This window comes from Clupea harengus, chromosome 1 (genome assembly GCF_900700415.2).
Source record: "Clupea harengus chromosome 1, Ch_v2.0.2, whole genome shotgun sequence".
NCBI lineage: Eukaryota > Metazoa > Chordata > Actinopteri > Clupeiformes > Clupeidae > Clupea > Clupea harengus.
The window spans coordinates 24,323,204-24,343,618 of record NC_045152.1 but is presented as its reverse complement, the minus strand read 5'-3'; the positions used below and the strand labels follow the sequence as shown (position 1 = coordinate 24,343,618).

Genomic DNA, 20,415 nt, shown 5'->3' with positions numbered 1-20,415 from the left:
TAGTGCGGCCTGGAATCATCTCCAGCAGCCCCACGCAACCCAGCAGACGCACCTGCAGCGTACCTGAGAAACAGTGGGAGGGAGAGAGCGTTTTGGGGGGGAAGGGCAGAGCAAAAGAGATAAATAGGTTGTAGAGAGTCAGGTAGACATGGAGGGCAATGAGTAAAAAATGGGCAGTGATAATAAGAAAATTAAGTAGAGAGAGAAGAATGAAAGGACACATTTCCTTTGACATTTACAATGAGACTTTACAGTTTTTTCCAATAATTTTCACACTTGGTTTAATACCATGTACACTTTCCCAAAACACTCAACACATCCAGCATACCAGTAGACTATGTGAACTAAACTGTGGATACTTGCCCCTATGCTTATATACAAAATGCAGTCAATGACCACATTTTCCAAAATTCATGGATACCTGTCTCAAACAGTCAATGTTCACCAACAGCAAAACGCTGTGCAACTACAGCATTATTTGCAGATATTTAGATACTCTGTTCAAAACAGTTTACTTTCAGTTCAAAACCACTGATCACACCTGGTAACCTTGCCACACAAAACTGGTATCTACAGTATTGTGACAGGCAAACCAACAGAAAAGTTTGTTCTTGGTGTCATGACAACAGCTTGCCTTGAAATATTTGTGGAATATGGGGGATTTTAGGGGTGGATAAGATGTGCTAAAGATTTTTCAAGGCGAGGGAGAATGTGGTAGTACTGTAAATTCTAAGTTTACAGTATAAAAATGTTACCACGGGATCAGCATTAGGGCTGCAGGACACTTCTAGTGGTAGTCTCATGTGTTGTTGTTGCACTTACTGTACTGGGAAAGAAAAGTGTCTGCACACTTTTTTGTGCTATAGTGTACAACAGAACATTTAGCATGGAGCTGTCTTGAGGCATATAGCTGAATTTCATTTTATATAACATATTTTATGTGTACGAGGTGTCATACGTTTTTCTTTTCTTTTGCAATGCAACACTAAACTGTGCAAAAATAGAGGATACAGCAACACATAATATATGCATTTTGCAATGCTTCCAGTTGTCTGTGTTTTTTAGGTCATTGTACTTTGAGTGACCTGAGAGAGAACATTTGCTAAAGCTACGGCACCATCAGTCACTTTTGGGTGAAGTATGAAGTGTTTCGGTAGTTGTAGTGCATTTTGCACCAAAGGTTAACTAATATGCTGAGGTGTGTGTCTGTAAAGTCCACTGTGTGAAGTGTTTGCAAAAAGTGTACATGGTATTGAGACAAAAGTGAAAATGATTGGAAAAAACTGTAATTTGACATTTACTTTCAGCTGACGTCTTTACCCATTACCACGGGCAGTACAGTAAATGTGCATGTGTTTGACAGGAAGTGTACTGCACTGGAAAGGATCACTCGACATTACAGTAATACAACTAGCATTGTGCTTTATCAAGTGAGCTCCATGAATGTCACAAGGAGACCACACTCCAGAGTGCACTAATGTATGTGACACAAGGACTCAGAATCTAACGTTTATACAGACAGGAGGTCAGCTTCAGGGCCTTGTGCTGTAAGGTTCTTACCAACTAAAGAGACAGAGACCATGGAGAAACAGCGTGATAGAGAGAAAAGAGAAGAGAGCAAGAGAGAGTAGAGAGGCAAAGAGAGAAAGAACAGTGGAGAAACAATAGAGGCTACCTGTGAGCGGGGAGGGCTTGCTGAGGGTGCTGTACTGGTTGTGGACGTAGGGGGCGGCCTGGCGGGAGCTGAAGGCGGGCGAGGAGGACAGGGCCAGCTCCTCCTTGATCAGACAGGCCTTGGGATGGTCCTCCGGCAGCTCCCCCATACGCTGCTCAAGGGCCTCCCTCAGGAGATCCAGCCGCTGGGAAGACTCGCTCAGACGAGACTGGGCCTAGCGGTCACGGGGGAGAGAGCCACAAGAGAGAGAGAGAGAGAGAGAGAGAGAGAGAGAGAGAGAGAGAGAGAGAGAGAGAGAGAGAGAGAGAGAGAGAGAGGTAGTTCTGTTTATTATTTGTATTCAGGTATTATTGCTGTTTGGAATCCCGGTCAAGGAGTTAATGTCTCCAGTTCACCCATGCATTATGCTCTATGATGTTTATCAGTCTTTACAGAGGTGGGGAGAAAGAAACAGAAAGCCAGACAGGCAGAGACACTTGGTTGAGATGAAAACAGAGATAGAGATAGAGAAGAGGCAGAAAGGAAGGAAACAATATGGATTTGAACTTGTGTGTGTGTGTGTGTGTGTGGTGTGTGTGTGTATGTGTGTGTTTGTGTGTGTGTGTGTGTGTGTGTGTGTGTGTGTGTGTGTGTGGTGTGTGTGTGTGTGTGTGTGTGTGTGTGTGTGTGTGTGTGTGTGTGTGTGTGTGCAGACATTTGCATGAGACTATATTCAAAACAGCTCCCTTCAGTCCAACGGCATTTGTGTGTTGTGTGCACTACTTTAAGAGATTGCACCGAGGTGTGCACACATAGGTGTGCACGCGTTTAACCAGACAGCATAGTGATCTCATGTGGGTCTTGCTGCCACGGTTAGCATGCACACACTAGAAATGACTGTGTCATAGTGTAAGCCTGTGTGCTCTCTCCTGTACATGACCACATGCAACCTGCATTGTGTAGACAAGCATAGTCCCATCAGACATTGGATGTGAAGTCGCAACCTTAGGCAAGGGAGGCGAGCGTGCTAACAAGGAGGCTAAAACCCAGGGGTGCTAGCGTCTGTCGTTACACGCCTACACAACAGGACTTATTATAATGGTGTTTTGTAGCACCTCAACCTTCCAGCACACAGGAGGAGACAACAACAGTGGAGAGAGCTGCTATGATATCTTTGTGATGGATTAATGTTTATAGTGTAATAAACCGTAAGCTGTACGGAGAAAGACATCAGATTTCTGTGGAATGTGACAAGTGAAGAAAGTGGACTAATTGTTGTCTCCCCTGATGCTCTATGAGCGAGCATGCTGGGATATCTCTCCGTGTAAACCATGTGTGAGCATGAGCCCGGGTGACTGCTGAAGGGATTATGTTGGGTCCAAAAGTACATGCTCAATCCTTTGGCCCCTTTGAGTGTGTGTGATCTGGCCCCCTTTGAGTGTGTGTGATCTGGCCCCCTTTGAGTGTGTGTGAACTGGAACCCTTTGAGTGTGTGTGAACTGGCCCCCAGTGGAGAATAAGGACATAAGGGTGATAATGATGAGGGGAATGGTGATGGCGGAGACAGGAATTGTTCCTCATCATCATGCTTGAGCTCAAAGGACACTGTCAGCGCAGCCTGCTAACCTTCTCTTCACTTTCCCCCCTCTATTCTACAGAGATGGTTGACAGACCAGTGCTTGAAGATGAGGGAATCACAAGTGCTTGTTTCACTTTGCTTCCTCCCTAACAGCCACCCTCCCATCCCCTTACTGTCATGAACAATATGTTTATATTGAATATACACATCCTGACTCTGTTTTGAGTCTCTTTCAACACCTCTCTTTCCTACGATGTGTGACACCATGTGTGAGTGTGAGGATGTTTATAGATGTTTATATATGTTTACATATGAGTATGACTGAGTGAGTGTGTGTGTTTATGTGTTTAGTATGAGTATGTGTGTGTGATTGTTTGTCCTCACCTCAGACATGGCCTTCTTGTCCTGGGCCTTGCCTGCTCCCAGGATTCGGAGGATGTTCTTGGCTCCCTCAGCCATGGCGTGCTCCACGCGGTAGTGATGCCACAACTCCTCGATCCGCAGCTCCACCCCACACAAGTCTGTGTTCCCTAGAGGACAACCCAGGGAGAGAGCTCCATGAATATATACATACACACATACGCACACACACACACACACACACACACACACACACACACATACATACACACACACACACACACACACACATACATACACACACACAGATTATACATACGTATACACACACACATAATCACTCAATCACATATAAATAAATAAACATACACTGCAACACAAACCCACACATAAACTATGCTGGCTTACAAAGGGAATTAGAACTATATATATAATGTATATAATAAATGTGTCTAAATATGCCCTTCTAACAATAAACATCAACAGACCATTATGCATCACCCTACATTACACATGCACTGCTGAAATGGTATTTGCAGTGTTCTAAACTAGCTTTGATGACCCCTAAATACCCCCCTAATGACTGTGAGAGCCGCACACAATTGACATCTTTTAACGACATCACAAGGCCATCTGTGTATGTGTGTGTGTGTGTGTGTGTGTGTGTGTGTGTGTGTGTGTGTGTGTGTGTGTGTGTTTGTGTGTGTGTATGTGTGTGCTCGCCCGTACTTGTGTTTCTATCTCCTTGGTTATGATCTCCCAATAGACCTTTGCTCTCCACATCTTTACGAAGTGGAGAGCCACAGGAGACTCTGAGGCCGGGGCACTTTTAAAAATGGACCATTAGAGTGCATTAAAGCTTTATGCACTGCTTCCTGCACTCGCAACGTGCTCTGCCATGCATTCTACCTCCCCCTACCTCTCCACATTACCCCCTCTGCCCCTCTCTCTCTCTTGCTCTCTCTCTCTCTCTCTTGCTCTCTCTCTCTCTCCAATCTCCATCTTCCTTTACTTATCTATTTTCTTACCCACTTCCCCCCTGTCTTCCTACAGATTTAGATTGTCCTCTCATTCCTCCTCTCTATCTCTCCATCTCTCTCTCTCTCCCCCATCTCTCTCTCTTTCTCCCTATTTCCCTCTCTCTGTCCTTTTGGCTGAGTAAAGAGCTGGTGGAATATTGAGCCCTTAAGCTGGGCTCTCTGAGGGAGTAACATTAAGCCTGAGTGAGTGAGTGAGTGAGAGAGAGAGTGTGGGTGAGCCAGAATTCACAGAGCGGCTCTAAAAAGGCTATTGATCTGTTGCTCCACAGACAATCACATTGATCAACACACTCACATATCAACAGGCAGGACAAAAAAGACAGGGACTGAAAGCCAGTAGGAAATACACAAGCAACGAAAGCATCGTGACTCATGCATTAACCAGAGGAGCTGTAGCTCTTATCACATACAACACACAACACAGACAGAGAACCTGACAGAGAGGTGGAAAAAAACTGGTAGATCGACAACAACACTGAAAGACATGAAAACGAAAAAAACATACAAAATACAGAAAGATAAATACACGGACAGACGATCAGACAGACACGGGAACAACAATAGGAACGTTGGAACATTGAGGTAAGGAACTGATTCATGAACAACCTGGCAAACTTTTAACAGACACACAGGAAACTGACAGAAAAACACAGACTGTACTGAGACAGGACAGCCAAACATGGAGACAGACAGACAGTCAGACACATATGCAGACAGATGTATAGACAGTCAGACACACAGACAGTCAGACAGACAGGCAGGCAGACAGACACACAGATAGACAGACAGACAAGCAGACAGACAGACAGAGACACACAGATAGGCAGACAGACAGACAGACAGACAGGCAGGCAGACAGACACACAGAGACAGACACACAGATAGGCAGGCAGGCAGACAGACAGACAGACAGACAGGCAGGCAGACAGACACACAGAGACAGACAGGCAGACAGACAGACTGACCCTGTGAATCCTCTGTCTGCTCGGTGGCCTGCATGGCCTTGCGGATCTGCATGCGGATGATGTCGATCTTGGTCTTGCTGTCCTGCAGCATCTGCTGGGCTGCCTGCAGCATTTTCTTGTCCTGAGCAAAGACCAAAAGCACAGCCATGAACCACTGCAGGCCTGCGCACACGCGTAGCTCATCACACTCGCAGCACACCACAAGACATCTCAGCCTCACCACACAGAGACACAGAAAAGCGGCAGTGAGAGAGAAAGGCCATGTGACAGGAAACAGTAGGCAGACAAAACATTGCTGTACTAAAGTCTGACACTGCTATCAAAAAGATAAATGTTACAATGCGCTATACATATTGTTACAATAATAGAAGCACTAACTATTACCAAAAAGAAACCTATACACTCCAATGAGAAAAAGAAAAGGAGAAAAAACACAGAGCGTGCCAGCAAGACGAAGGGCATCAGAGATTGACAGGAAGAAAGGGGACTAATCTATAGAAACACAAATACCAGATGATTGATGTAGTCAGTTAAGAAAAGGTGAGGTGGGAGATGATGAGTGAGGAAAAAACCCTGAAAGCCTGGATATGTAAAAGATTAAAAGGACTTTGATATCACAAACTGACAACAGTGATGTCAGTGATTCAAAAGGTGCATGCACGGCTGCCTCCCTGTTTGCCTGCACAGGCTTCACAGAGGGTCACTGAGTGGGTGTGTTTGTGAATGAATGAAGACGTGGATGAATCAAAGACTTCTTGAGTGACTGAGATGGTTAGCAGCCAGTGACTAAGAAGACAAAGTGTGAGTGAGTAAATGACGAAGAGGGTGAATGAGGAAGACTCTGGTCATTTAAGGGCAGGGACACGGCACCTTGGCGGCTCCATTGGCGTAGATGGGGATCATGTTCTCTGCCCCCTGCTTCACTTTCAGCTCGATGTTCAGCTGCCGCTGCAGGGCCGCGATCCGGTGCTCGTTAGCAGAGGGGCGACTGACTGTCCCCGGAGAATGGGGGTCATCTGTGGAGGTCAAGGTTAAAAGGTCACACATTGCCGAGCAGTACTTTAGCCATAAGTTCAAATCGTTACAAATTCACTAAGGTGCAGCCTGTGTCTACTGACCTACTTAGACAGTAAGGCTGGAACTCATTAGCATTTTGCTAATTCAAGTGCTCCACCACACTCCTCTCCCTCGAAATCAGTATCTGCAGTCCTCAAACTCACATTAAATGAGTCACGTGAGTCTTATCAAATAATACCACACCACTGAGCTGAAAATGTCTGATTAAAAATATATGAAAATGTCCTGATTAAAAATAAATCCACAGTCAATTCCAGCAACCCCGGGGAGTCTGTGGCTCTTTTCCCTAACCCCAGAGAAATCTCTTCCACATTTTTGAATGAACCAGTGGGTGAAACCCTGGGTTAATTACAAAGCTACAGTCTCCACATACATTCTTTTCAATGCATAGAAAATCTATTTGGGGAAAAGTGGTTCTCATTAGCTGAGGGTGAAAATTGCTATATTGCAAAATAATCTGTCAAAAGAAGGTTGTCAGTAAACATTTCAGGCTTTTTTCTATTCAATTTTTTTCTGATAACATATAATCCACCCTTCACCACTTCCAAACTCCACCCATGCCACATCTCTGAGTGCCTATAAATCTCACCTCTGCTGTCATCGTGGCCTTTCACCACGATGTGTGCGTCCAGCTCCTGGAGCTGTGTGTGCAGGCTGTCCAGCTTACGCCCTGACGAGCGCAGCTGGCTGTCCACCTGCTGGGCCTGACGCTTGTCGGTGGCGGCCCGTCGCAGGTTCTCTGCGCCCTCCTTGATCTTCAGCTCCTTGCGGATCTCCCTGCGGATGCGCTCCCTCTGCTCCTCCAGCCGCTGCTGCACGTTCGAGTCGGACAGGTCCGAGCTCTGGTCCAGGCCCAGCTGCTCCAGCACCGACAGCCCATCCGGGTCGCTCTGCGAGGGAAGGAATGGACAGAGAGAGAGAAAGAGTGGAGTGAGGGGGGGGGGGGTAGTGAATTCTGCTGGGAGATTCAGTGGCCACAGAGATGCTAATTGCATTAGCAAACTCGCTGGATAGAACTGAATTGTCATATTGTGTTGCAGGATATCAGCCTAATGGGCGGGCTGACTGAACTGGCATCCAGCACTGCCTCCCTGCCTGCCTGACTGCATGATTCTCAAAATTGGAACCAATACTGACGGATCACTGGGGATTAGCTGAGCGAGACACTGGCCCCATCTCAAATCTTTTGAAACATTCAACACAAAGAATACACGCGACACATGACCATGTCAGAGGCCCTCACAAGCAGCATGAGTGAGCGCTTGGAGAAAGCCCAGCCAGACTACGTGCGAGTGCACGCACGTGCCCCAACTTAGGACCCATTATCTCACAAAGAGCCTCACATCCAGCCAGGCCGTGGTGTTGTAACACCAATAAAGCCCTCTGAGCCAATCCGCTAAACACTCTTGCATAGGTAAGAGGGCTAGGCTAGTTTTGGGGGCACCCGAGAGAGCAGGGATCAGCTTTGGGGAAATAATTTTCTGTTCGGAGGGCCAGCTCTCCAGGGTGGAGGTTAAACAGTGGGCCGCTAGATTGAGCCAGATCCGGAGAGAGTTCCCATCTCTCAGCAGTCCATGCTAACAAGATTAGCACAGATCCCTGCAGCGCTAATTGAGACAAAGATTGATCTAAGAGCGTTTCTGATCAACACAGTTAACTAAGACAGACACTCTGTCAGCATAGCTATATTTACCTACATTCCCCTCACACTGAATGTATCAAACTCACAAACCCATTCACCAACACACACTAACACAAAAACACACATTCATATAAACACATACAGATACACATACGCATACAGTACGCATACATATACAAACACATACAGAGAAACGCATGCTTTGTTTTCAAAGTAATGCATCAATATACATGATCATGTGATCACGTACACTCAGCCACACAGTCATCCACTCATGCATGCACACACACACACACACACACACACACACACACACACACACACACACACACACACACACACACACACACACACACACACACCACACACACACACACAATAACATGTATGCACTCACACAAACCAGTAAGAAAGCTTAATATAAGCTTCCAGCAGACCGCTTAGAGCTGTCACTCTCATAAGTGCTGCAGGCCGGCAGTCCATCACTATTGGTGATTATGACCACTCTGGCTCTCTCAAGGCTGAGTTGGCAGTCTAAAGCTCATTCCACTGCCACTTCAGTTATCACACATCGTATCTTAAGTTGCGAGGTGTCCACACTTTCTTGGCAGTGGCTGAGGGAGAAGCCAGTTATGTGTTATGTGCACAGGCAATGAGTCTCTGTGGTAAGCCTTGGCGCAAAATGGCTACCGATGGACACCCATCTTCCACGACACTAGAGGTGTCACACCATTTCCTCTCTCTTTAGATATAGCAGCTTCATAAAACAGAATGAAAATACACTGATTAAATCAAGCCTTCTGATTAAAGTTAACATAGTGATAACAATAATGAAAACGACTCTGTGGCTGCGGCAGAAAGGTGCAGCAGAATCAGGATCTGAGACACAAACACACACGTATAAACACACACACACACACGTAATCACACACATACGCACACATCATTGCTGATAACTTGGACAGGTAAAACTACTAGTGAGTTACTATTATTATTAGGTGACATTGAAGGTACTGCTGTATGAAATTACAACATGGCGAAAAAAAAAAACATCTAAATGAGGAAGCACATTGGCGGCCATGATACATTATCTTGAATCACAGATCTCTGACCTAGAAATAAAACTAGTAGAACAATAGTTTAACTTTGAAAAAGGTTTGTAAATATAACATAATATGCTGACTATACAGTAACAGAAAGAAACAGTTTCTGGAAGAGGGCAACCAAAAACACAAATGAAGAAACACACATATACACCCACACTCACACAAGCCATATCATTTCTGAGCATAGCTCCCTACCAGTGGGTCAAACTCCGCGCTTTCATTTGGACTGTTGCAGGTGTCTTGCTCAGCAGGGCCCACGCTTATTGCTCCCTCGCTAGCCATAACCACTGTCCCTACTGCACCTGCTAGACAGGTCAAAACCACTGTCCCCGTCCCCCGACTCTCAGTTCTGTTTGCTCAAATGCCCAAATCTGGTGCTTTCAACCAGGAATCCAGAGTAAAGTATGCCTAACAGAGATACCGAGAAAGAAAGTGAGAAAGGAGTGAAGAGACAGAGGCTCAGCCCCACCCGTGTTTCCTGTTCATTTCTACAAAGTGAGCAAGAGAGGGGGAGAGAGAGCGAGAGAGAGAGAGAGAGAGGGCTGTCACATACAATGAGACAGCACGAAGCCTCACAGCTTCCCGCCTTCCTACATTTCTTCTGCATAGCGAGCACTAACTTCACATCCTCACACTCAAACCGAGACAGTTAGATACGCATCAGTGGGTCTGTTACAGAAGAAGCTGAATCATCAAAATTGGAAGTTTGTATTCCTCACTTTATCAAAGGTCTCAAACGCACTTTGAAATGCACAGGTTCTGAAATAGTTTATAGGTTTAACAAAGTGACAATCGGCACACGTTTGGTATTGTCACCATCACACTTCCTGAAATCTAACAGAGGGAAAGAGAACAGCAGACACAAATAGATGGCAGCACGTGGAGATGAGGAACCACAGATACTGGTGGTCTGATAGAGGTTAAAGAGAGAGAGAGAGAGAGAGAGTAAGGGAGGTAGCAGGAAGGAGAAATCTAGAATGGCAGTATGAGGCAGTATCTCAAATGGCCAACTTAAGATGACATTTGCGCAGACCCGTTTCTCTTGCCGTCCCCCTCTCTCTCTCTCTCTCTCTCTCTCTCTGCCATCATTGTGTATCAGTGATTCACACATCACGTGCCCGACTGCCAGCCACGCCACAGGGAGGGCAGAGAGGGCCCAGGACTCACGGCTCCGCCCCAGCCTCACAAAGGAGGAAGTGAAACCGCCGCACATTCACAGCAAAGTACTTCCTGAGTGCAGACCGTTCACAAACATATGTACAAACACACATACACTTGCCATGTGTATCATAAACTGACACAGACAGACACAGACACACACACACACACACACACACACACACACACACAGTAAACCCATGACAGAACACAGTAGTGTGCTACCAGAAAAGTTGAAAACAGAGTTTTTTAACGAGAGAAGAACTGCTTTGACTCACTGCTCACCAACAAAGAGGCTTCTATGCCAGAGGAAGAGTACCTACACTGGCAACGATCCGCATCCATGACAGGCAAGGAGCGCTCGATCGTCTCCTGTTTGTGCACGCGTGTGTCACAGAACATCGCTGAGCAGGAGTGTGCATCAGCACGGTTCTTCGCTCTTTGGCTTTTCTCTGCCACTGAGACCAGTCTATATATATTCAACCCTCTATATTTCTCTCTCTCTCTCTTTCTATGTAACAACAGCCCACAATAAGAGGAACTCATCAAACCATCAAACTAAACTTCCTGAAGTAAAAGCACAACTAATACTAATGTCTACCTGTGCTTATTTACATGTGACGTGGACAAATAACTGAATGTGTGTGGCAAGTGTGACAATGTGAGTGTGTATATGTGTGTGAAACAGTTGGCCACAACTCCGCTACAGGAGTGGGGCAGCAATCACCGGGTAAAGCTAGATTTGCTCCAGTCACAGTAGCAGTATGTCCTGGGCTGAGGGCTGTGTGGTGATGTGCGACGGCCGAGCCACACACAGACAGTATGAGCCATGTGAGGACCCAGGACCGTCCCTCCAATGAAGTTTTAATGGCCTGCCGGTACGAGCACTGCTATATATAGACAAGAAAGCCTCTCGTCCACAGCCCAGCTCACTGCCTCTTCCACACACAGTTCACTCACCACTCTTCTGGGATAAGTTATTCAAAGAGTGTGTGTGTGTGTGTGTTTTTTTGGGGAGGGGGGGGGGGGGGCTGGGCACGCTACATATGTTTGTGCAGGAATGCATGTATATGTCTGGATAAGTGCATGTCATTGTCTGTGTCAGTGATCATATATGTGTTCATGCGTGGGTGTGTATTTTAGTCAGCTTCTTGCTCAATCACCTTCAGCACAGCACCTCTCAGGCATGCTGCACAGCAACTGTGTGATGGCTTTCTGCTGTTTGCTCAATGAATGTACTGAGCCATCATTACATAAGGACAGGCATTTAATATCAGCACTTTAACGATATTATGTGGTAAATCGGTAATTATGAGAAATGACAGGGGAAAAAATAATGAAGGGGGAATTAAAATGATGTTTCATTAAGCCAACTGACCTTCAGAGGGTGACATGACATTCGGGAGGAGAACCTGCACCTGTCTATGAGGCCCTTGTTTGAGGTGATGTAACACAACATAAAATATAATAACATGGATTATCCTAAATAATGCACAAAATGATGAACTTATATGTCTTTTAGGACATAATTTGCGAGCATGCCATTATGTGGGTTAGACACAACACATTCACACACGCACATACAAAGGCAAACAGTCACATAAAGAGATAAACAAATAGAGTGGAGGGGTTTTGTCTCATCTGAATTCCCCTCACATACCCGTCTCTACACAACCCAATTCAGCAGCAGCCCCTGGATTTGGGTTATGTGAGGCCGGGGGCCTTGCAGAGAATTCCAATTACTTAGCCCACCACTCAAACACACACGCACACACATACACACACACACAAAACACACACACAGGCTACCTCAAAAACCCAGTGTCTACGCTTAAGCACCGCTCAGGAGAGGCTAACAAATCAGCTGCACACAGCAGGAGATAGAGTGAGCACACGTCAGGCAGTGGCCATGAATAAAATAGCAGTTACTGATGCTCCAGCCAGAAGTGCAGGGACTTCTGGAGCAGCAGAACAGCTCGTGCGGAGTCTCTGCAGTGGCAGGTGGGTAGACACTTGAGGAAGAGTAGGAGACACCCAGACAGCGGCAGTGCTGCCTTACAATGTCTCTAAAATGTCGAATGGTGACACTGTTCATCACCGCTGTCGTCACACCTCTACGAACAGATATCCTGTGATGAAACAGATGGCCCAGTGATCCTTAGAAGCCCTCTGTGTGAAGGGGAATAAGCCACAAGTCAGTGTTGGTTATGTCTGGGCTCTGGTTTTTCCAAGGGCGCCGTGCGAAAGCTTACGGGTGTGGGGAAACTGAGACACTGCTGTATCCGAGGACACCAGCGTTTGTGTCTGCCTGTGTGCGACCATGAGGGTGTATGCATATTTGTGAACCCCGCTGTGTGAACCGTGCGTGTATGTGTGTGTGCGTAGATGTCAGCTGCATAAAAGGGCCTGCACAGCTGGTGCAGCAAGATCACCATGAATGGTGTCATTGTGAGGCAGTTCATCCTCTTAAGAGACTGTTTGTGTGAATGCACTGCCAAGGGCTGGGGGCAGGCTAACACAAAACGAGGTCAGAAATGTGAGCAAGCTCATCCAGAGAGGGGACCTGCAGCAGAGGAGCAGGGCACCCAATGAAGAAGGACAGGCCTGTGTTCGGACGCAGCTGGGCCTGACATTTTTCAGTACTGTTGTCAAAGCCAAATGCCAATGTGATCCCTCTGAATAATTTGAACTGGTGGCCATTGTGTTGCAAGGTCTTTGCAAAAACTTTTTGCAGTGCTCTTCCGATGTCTAAAAAACAGATGTTTGACTACTGGCAGTGTCCTCTGAATAGTGGTTAGACTATGGAGAGGTGTCCCCACATAACCCTACACACTGTGTTGGATGCGGTGCAGACAAAAGGGTCATGTGATCTTAAAAGAAGGTCAGCTGGAACTCCCTACTGTGCCCCACAAGTTCTGGGACTGTGTCCCACAAGATATCCTCCTGCTCCAAATTTCATTTGTATTGTACAACTATTACCAGTTGTGTTCTTGAAAGACTGTCTTTCCCTGATGTGCTCCATTACAGGTAATCAGTTTATGAGGTGGTGCAAGGTCTCTGTGCACCCCTCTATGATCTGCATTGAGGTAAGTGGTTCACACGATGGGTGAGGCAGTAGTTGATGAGAATGTTTCTTCATCAACCTATTTGTATTACATGATGGGCACTTTGGTAATCATGGAGTGCGTTTTTTTTATCTCTCTGAGGACTGTTTTGCAATCAGTAGTAAATCCGGAGGGAGTGGGGTGAAGTTCAATACATTTGAACACCACCCCCTGGCTAAATTGAGTGGGGGTTGGGAGTGACTGTCTGAGAATCTGCACACCACACCACAGCACAGAACACAGAGTGTACTATGTGATGCTTTCCCTATTCAAATGTGTGGCAGCTCACTCACACCACCCTGGGCAGGGACAACCGGCAGTGCAGTGGAACGAGGTTACAGCACAAACACAAGTCTACAAGTGTAGAGTGAGTGCTGGGGTGGGCACTGGGAGGTCATGGTGTTTCTGCTCTGCAAAAGGCCCTGTGAGCCTTCATGCATATTTCCTGGGTGGGTCAAATGTGCAATGTGTGTGAAGGCTCAAGTGATATAAGGCAGGAGGTGACCTCACCGAGGTGAACCCAGTGTTCTTCTTGAGGCACAGAAAAAGTCCCTAAAACAGCATAGAAAATATGAAACTGTGCAGCATTCAACATCATTCGCCTGTGGGTGAGCGCACACATCGTTTTTTATTTTTGCACACAAGCATTTTCAACCAGTCCTGGACAAAAGCCACAGCAGATGCATAGAGAACTATCACCACAGTCTCTCTCTCTCTCTCTCCCTCTCCCTCTCTCTCTGTCTTTCCCTTGTTCCACTTTTCTGCTCAAGTGAAATATGGAGCTCAGACACACATCTAGGACACATGAATGCCACAAAGGCCTTCCACGACACCTGAACCATTCAATGATACAGGCCCACAATTCCGGAACACGATGTGAAGGGCGCTATAAAAAATAAATAAATGCCAACCTGATTTCTAATGGCAATTGGAAAGGGAGGTGTGGTGTGGGCGCAGTGGGGGTGAAAAGCAGATTAAAAATGATTATGGCGTCGGGTTAAGAGCCTCTCTGATAAAGCAGATGATAATCCCTGTCTTTACTTCTGCTGATGATTTAACAGCCATCAATGAACAGGCCTGGCAAGGAGAGAAAAAAACAGCCCCAAACATTTCACACACAAAGTGTCTTTATGCACAAAAAGGACATACAAGCATACATGTGGCGGATTGCATAACCAACAAAAACACGCAACCCGTGGCACTGCTTCCCCGGCTGCTGCAGTCTGGAGACTGGAATGAAGTTCTTAGACACAAAGAGGATTCGAATGCCACTGGGGGATAACGGGAGGGGATAGAGAGGCCTTTTAAGCGGAAGCTGGGAAAAAAGGAGCGAGATTTGGATCAAAGGTGCCGAGAGCTGCTGGGCCAATGTCAGTAGCCTGCTGGGGGAGGGCAGCGCAGTGCCAGGGCATCCAAAACAGGCCGTAAACCAAAGCAGCCAGATCTAAAATAGACAACGGGAGTCAGGCCATGTATAAGGGCCTTTACTTTCGAAGCCCATCATTTACACCAAAGGAAGAGGAAGAACCAGCAACCCATTCAGTTTGGTTGAAGATATGTTTCTGCCAAGATACAGGGCATGGAAACATCGGCTCAGGCCAAGTATGGGAAACTCTGTGTCTTTTTCAATATCATCCACGGACTAGTCGTCCCCAGGGTGAAACCTTTTATTTCTGCTTTCCAAACCATTGAAGTCATTCTATTTGTCTTTCCATGTATTTTTTTTTCCTCACTGTGAAAACAAACCGAGTATGAGCAATATCTAAGGCTCACCCAACACAGCTAATAGGCTAACTACATGACATCATCCTCTCCCTGGGTAACCAATAACAGTTCCATGACCCTCTATCTTCTGTCTGGCGCTGTGCTCTAGTTTGAGCTCCTGTTTGTGCTCCTGTTCATCTATGAGGGAACATTGGGATCTCAAGGCTGTCAGCCCTACTTCCATAAACAACACCTGTACAAATAAGCAAAAAAGTGACCCAAATTGTAAGTAGGCAGGGTCAAAACCATGACAGAGCAACTAAGAGAGTGTGCATGGCTAATCAATATGTGTTTGTTGTACTCTCTTTCCTGAATGTCTGCATTTAAACTGGGCAACCACTGTTACATTAGTATTCAATCAATTTAGTATTCAATCAATATTGCCTAAATGAGGATGAGTCAATAATCTGTAAAAATGGGTTTGACAGGGGGTCAATTAAGTTGCCGTTTAGAAATGTCACATTTGACCAAAGCCACATGTGTATATTTAAACCAATGTATAAAAATGTCTTCAAGTAGTTTGTAGACCCATAGACCATATTAACAGCTACAAGAAAAACAAAACCAGATCAACTGTGGTTGGATGTGGGGTGGGGGTGGTGGCTCTCGTGCCCTCGTCCCTCAGTAGCTGGACAGGCGGTGGGTGGATTGCTCGCCCGTCTTAATCCCCAGCCAACATGGGAGGTGCCTGGGGGCTGAAGGGGGCTGTCCAAGTCACTGTCATCGTGGCAGTCGAGACTGACTGACTGCAGCATTTTGGGCCCCTCTAATCCTATTATACCCCTCCAAGATGGGCTAAGACAGCTGGGACCCACAAATGTTGTTGTGAATGAGGTGCGAGCCGTCCTGTGGCGCTGCACACAGACACACGTGCCAGCATCAGGTGTCTGGAACCCCTCATGGCTCCCGGGATGTTTGGGAACTGAGGGTTTTCCAAAGACCATTACCCTGACCGAGGGACCAGACAAACGTCTCGGGTCTCCAACACAATCAATAAAAGTAATTGGCAAAAAGCAGAGAGACAGACATCTCTGGGAGGGAGGAATCATTATGTATAATGATTGACCTCAGCCTTAGTGGACCGGCCTCTGGGCTTTGAAGAACTGAATTTATAAAAAAAATTATACGAGAAGGGACTGTGTATATATTTTTGGGATATGCACTCACAGAGCTACGGAACCAGCAAAGCTCTCAGCCCTGACTGCACTGATTCTAGCAGGGAAACAGCTGAGAGGGGCTCTGGAGGAGGGACGTGCATGCAAACATGACTCAAAGATCAGCACAAAGGAGCCAGAGGAAGAATGAGAGATACAGGATTGCTGATAGAGGGTGTCCTTTAATGGAAAGCTGAATTGAGGCGGCAGAGAGGACTTACGATAATGGAGAACAGAACGGCAGAGTGGGACAAAGAGAAGAGAAGTAACAGAAGGGGGAAGAGAGAGAGAGAGAGAGAGAGAGAGAGAGAGAGAGAGAGAGAGAGAGAGAGAGAGTTGGAGTTGCTATGGGCGCATGAGGCCAACTGGGAAAATCTGACAATCATTTCAGACACACTTCCTTCCTTTGAATCCACTGTCTCCTCTGCACAAAGTGAGCAGCTCCTGTGCACTGTAGCCTGAGGGTGAGTGAAAATAGAGCAATCATGCCCAATCATTGCCCTGTCTGAGACTGCCATGTGCAGCCATGGGGTCAGCTCATCAGCATCCACTCCACAGCCTTGCTCACTTGAACTCAATCAAATGAAGAGCAGACCACAGCAGTCCTTCCAATCCTGTCCCCCACAACCTCTGAGACACAAACACACACACACACCCCTCAATGCCTCTGCATGAATCATTGCAAATAAAATAGTCTGATTGTTTGCAATGGGAAGTCTTTTTTTCTAGCAATGCAAGAGCTATGCGGTAGTTTCTCTTGTACTATAAAACGGTTTAGTTTTCCAGCAAAGAAAAGAGAAGGGCTACAACAGAGAAGGAGGAACTTGTGTAGAAGTGCAAAACATGATACACCAATTTGGTATTTGAGGGGAAAAAAGGTTTCCTCACCTTAGCGATTCTCACCACACACATACATAAAGAACTCTGAGGTCCACAATGGTTTGAGCTACTCTCTGTGAATACAGACTGAGCCAGATATCCCTTTGGGCAAACTTACCTGAGAGGCTCTCATGTTCCTGTCACATGACACCAGCACGGACTATCCTGAGCACAGGTGCACCATCACTTCCTTGCCTATATCCACTGACCTCGGCCTCAAACAATTTCACTATATGACTGAAGCGCTAGCATGGAACTGATCACTAACAACAATGACCCCAAAATCAAGCTGAACACGATATGTCTGACCATCCTGGAGTGAGGTGTTAGGTTCTGGCATGGGTTTAAGTGAGGTGCTGTTCAATTTTTCAGCAGTTCTCACAGGAGTGACCTGACGATCCAAGTGTGCAGTTTCCTGAGCTGGAGTTGCCATCTGCAAGGCTGTGCAGTAACTCAATCCCACTGTCATCATATGCCTGCCTGAGAGACAGAGCTCACAACTTTAAACTACTAGAGATGAGCAAACTACCGCTTTCCCAAAAACAATTAACATTAAATCATAGGGGTGCTGATGACACTTTGTCCACTAAAAAACTATTTCTATTTAGTAAAAATGATTCAATAAAAGGTATTTTCTGAATTCTAAAGTATTGTTTAAACTGCACAAAAGGCCTCTTTGTGTACACTATTACAGTTTCATAACCCATGCAGTGACTGTTGACAACTAAATAACATTATCCACTTCGAATAAGACATATTCAGATGTTATGACATCATCAAATTGAATCTCAACACGACGTGAGGTGAGGGCAACCCTTTCCTTTACCTGCAGAATTACATGTTTATGACCAGGACACTCACCTGTATCGAGTCATTGTTGGCCATGTTTTATTGTGCGTTATTCGCAACCGTTATAACAATTTCAATGCCACACTTGTTTCAGTCCAATGACCGGTGCTTGTGATGGGAAGTTTAAAGTCTCTGCCCAGGATCGTCAGTTCATAGCTTCAATTAATGGTGGACGAAATTCCATTTCTAAATGCGTCTTCCAATATGTGCGAAAACCTTCCGGAGGGTCATCAGGTAGGCAAAATGTCTTTGCCTCACAGCAGACCACAATGCGCGGCCAGACGATACGCCTGAAGCACACTGTCGAACCTCCACATCGCTGACAGGCAAACCCCTATTGCGGACAACATTGTCTTGCACTGTTGCACTGATAGTTTTAAGCGCAAAATTGAGCACAGAAAAAGTTGGAGACACAAAACATAGATCATATGCCAGATGCCAACGTAGAACCAAACGCCGGTTGCTCTCGGGGACGTTAGATGACTGGCCTACCACGGTCTCCCATTCGATTCAAAATGATTGAAATCATTCCGGAACACCATTTCGTCCATTCTGCAGTAGGATACACACACAGGATAGTCTACTTCGACATTCGACGTTGACACTGTCGCCTCCTTATAAGCCGTTCGTTATTTCCATTCCGGTAGCTCCAATCCTAGCTTGGCAAAGTCCTCACTGAAAACAAACTGTAGACATTTTTCAGGACCAGCAGTGATATCTCAAAACAGCAGCGCACCCGGTTTGCTTTTGTCAGCGCGGAGACAATTGACATGACTAGGAAGGCCCCCTCTAATAAAAGTCCTGCTGATGCTCGCGCATTCGGATGAGCGGCGGGAGCGAAAGGAAGAGCGAGCGGTCTGCATCGGTCATGTGACGTGTTTATTACAAACCATGGTGCTTTTTCAATCTTAGGAATCGGCTAAGACCAACTGTTGATAGTTAAGAGATTTTTCACTTTATTATTATTATTAATATTAATAATAATAGCAATAATAGTAGTAGTATTCCCACAGCATCTATCCTCGTTTCATTATAGGCTATATCATTTATAACTGGTTATTTATTCATTCATTCATTAATATTGTATTTGTATGTATTTTATTACACTATTAGTGGTGGTAGTAGTACTAATGGTAGCAGCCTAGTATTTGCCCTGACCTATAGACAATAACAATATGCTAATGAAGGCGAAAAAGCATAGGCTACAACCAAATGCTTTTCACTGTGGGTGCAATAGGTGTCTATGATGATAATATAAGTTACTTCCACCTTTTGGGTAACAAGTCTAGGCCATATATCAAGTATATAACCCTTTTAAATGGTATGTGTATCCGGTTGGCCATGGACTAGTGTTAATTGCCGCACTGGGTAGTTTGCATTGGTCTGGTTTTAACGAGAGTACCCTTGCCTATTTAATAAATACGGCGCGCTCCCTAGTGGCCAGCTGCGTTCCATGCGTCATAGCAAGAATACCAAGAAGTTGTAGACCTACTGATGATTCAGTCGATAATTGTGTCCAGACACATGCAGAGGAGAGCCTGGCCGAAAGTAACACTCCTGTTTTCTCAGAGTAGAATGATGATAGGCAGATGTCCTTAGGTCAACACATATAGCATTTAAACTTAATTTAGATGCCAAACTTATTCTTGTTACATCCTTTTATCACAGTTATAGCCGATACTCTATTTTTTATGCTTCTGTGTAAATTCCATTAGTGGTTGATATTTTCATGTAAAGGTTCAACTTTTTTTGATTTGATTTTGTTTATTCGGTAGACCATTTAGTGCTGTTGTAAATCCCAGACCTTCATGTAGCATGCTTACTCACCGGGAATGCAAACTAGGTTTTAATGGCAAATGTGTATAGAGGGATGAAAGTAACACTTGTTACTATTTCCCCCAACAATGCAGTACTCCCAAATATTCAAAACAAATGCATAAATATGTATGTTTATACTGTTTTTCATGGAAGTGAGAAATGGAAGAGCCGTTTTTGTGTGATGTCAATATCCTTGGGCGTATTAGGATTTAGGTAGTGGCCAAACCCCATAGACAGATGGGCTAAAGTGAAGATGGGCCCCTATT

At 45.6% G+C, this 20,415-nt stretch overlaps 1 protein-coding gene across 3 annotated transcripts in view; it reads right to left on the bottom strand.

Moving 5' to 3' along the window:
• pkn1b (protein kinase N1b) overlaps window positions 1–19,185 on the bottom strand; it is a 28,621-nt gene extending 9,436 nt beyond the window's left edge. The window contains exons 1-7 of one of the 3 annotated variants that reach the window (XM_012825625.3): window positions 18,344–19,185; window positions 7,265–7,565; window positions 6,469–6,614; window positions 5,599–5,719; window positions 3,618–3,763; window positions 1,676–1,889; window positions 1–63 (exon numbers count right to left, since the gene is read on the bottom strand). The exon at window positions 1–63 is cut by the window's left edge and continues 126 nt beyond it. In XM_012825625.3, coding sequence (XP_012681079.1) covers window positions 1–63; window positions 1,676–1,889; window positions 3,618–3,763; window positions 5,599–5,719; window positions 6,469–6,614; window positions 7,265–7,565; window positions 18,344–18,367 — 1,015 coding nt within the window. In that variant the 5' untranslated portion in view covers window positions 18,368–19,185. Of the gene's footprint in view, window positions 64–1,675; window positions 1,890–3,617; window positions 3,764–5,598; window positions 5,720–6,468; window positions 6,615–7,264; window positions 7,566–9,618; window positions 9,965–10,904; window positions 11,339–18,343 lie in introns of those variants that run through there. The other 2 variants (XM_031572815.2, XM_031572819.2) reach the window with 2 other exon arrangements.
• Window positions 19,186–20,415: the final 1,230 nt, after the last annotated feature.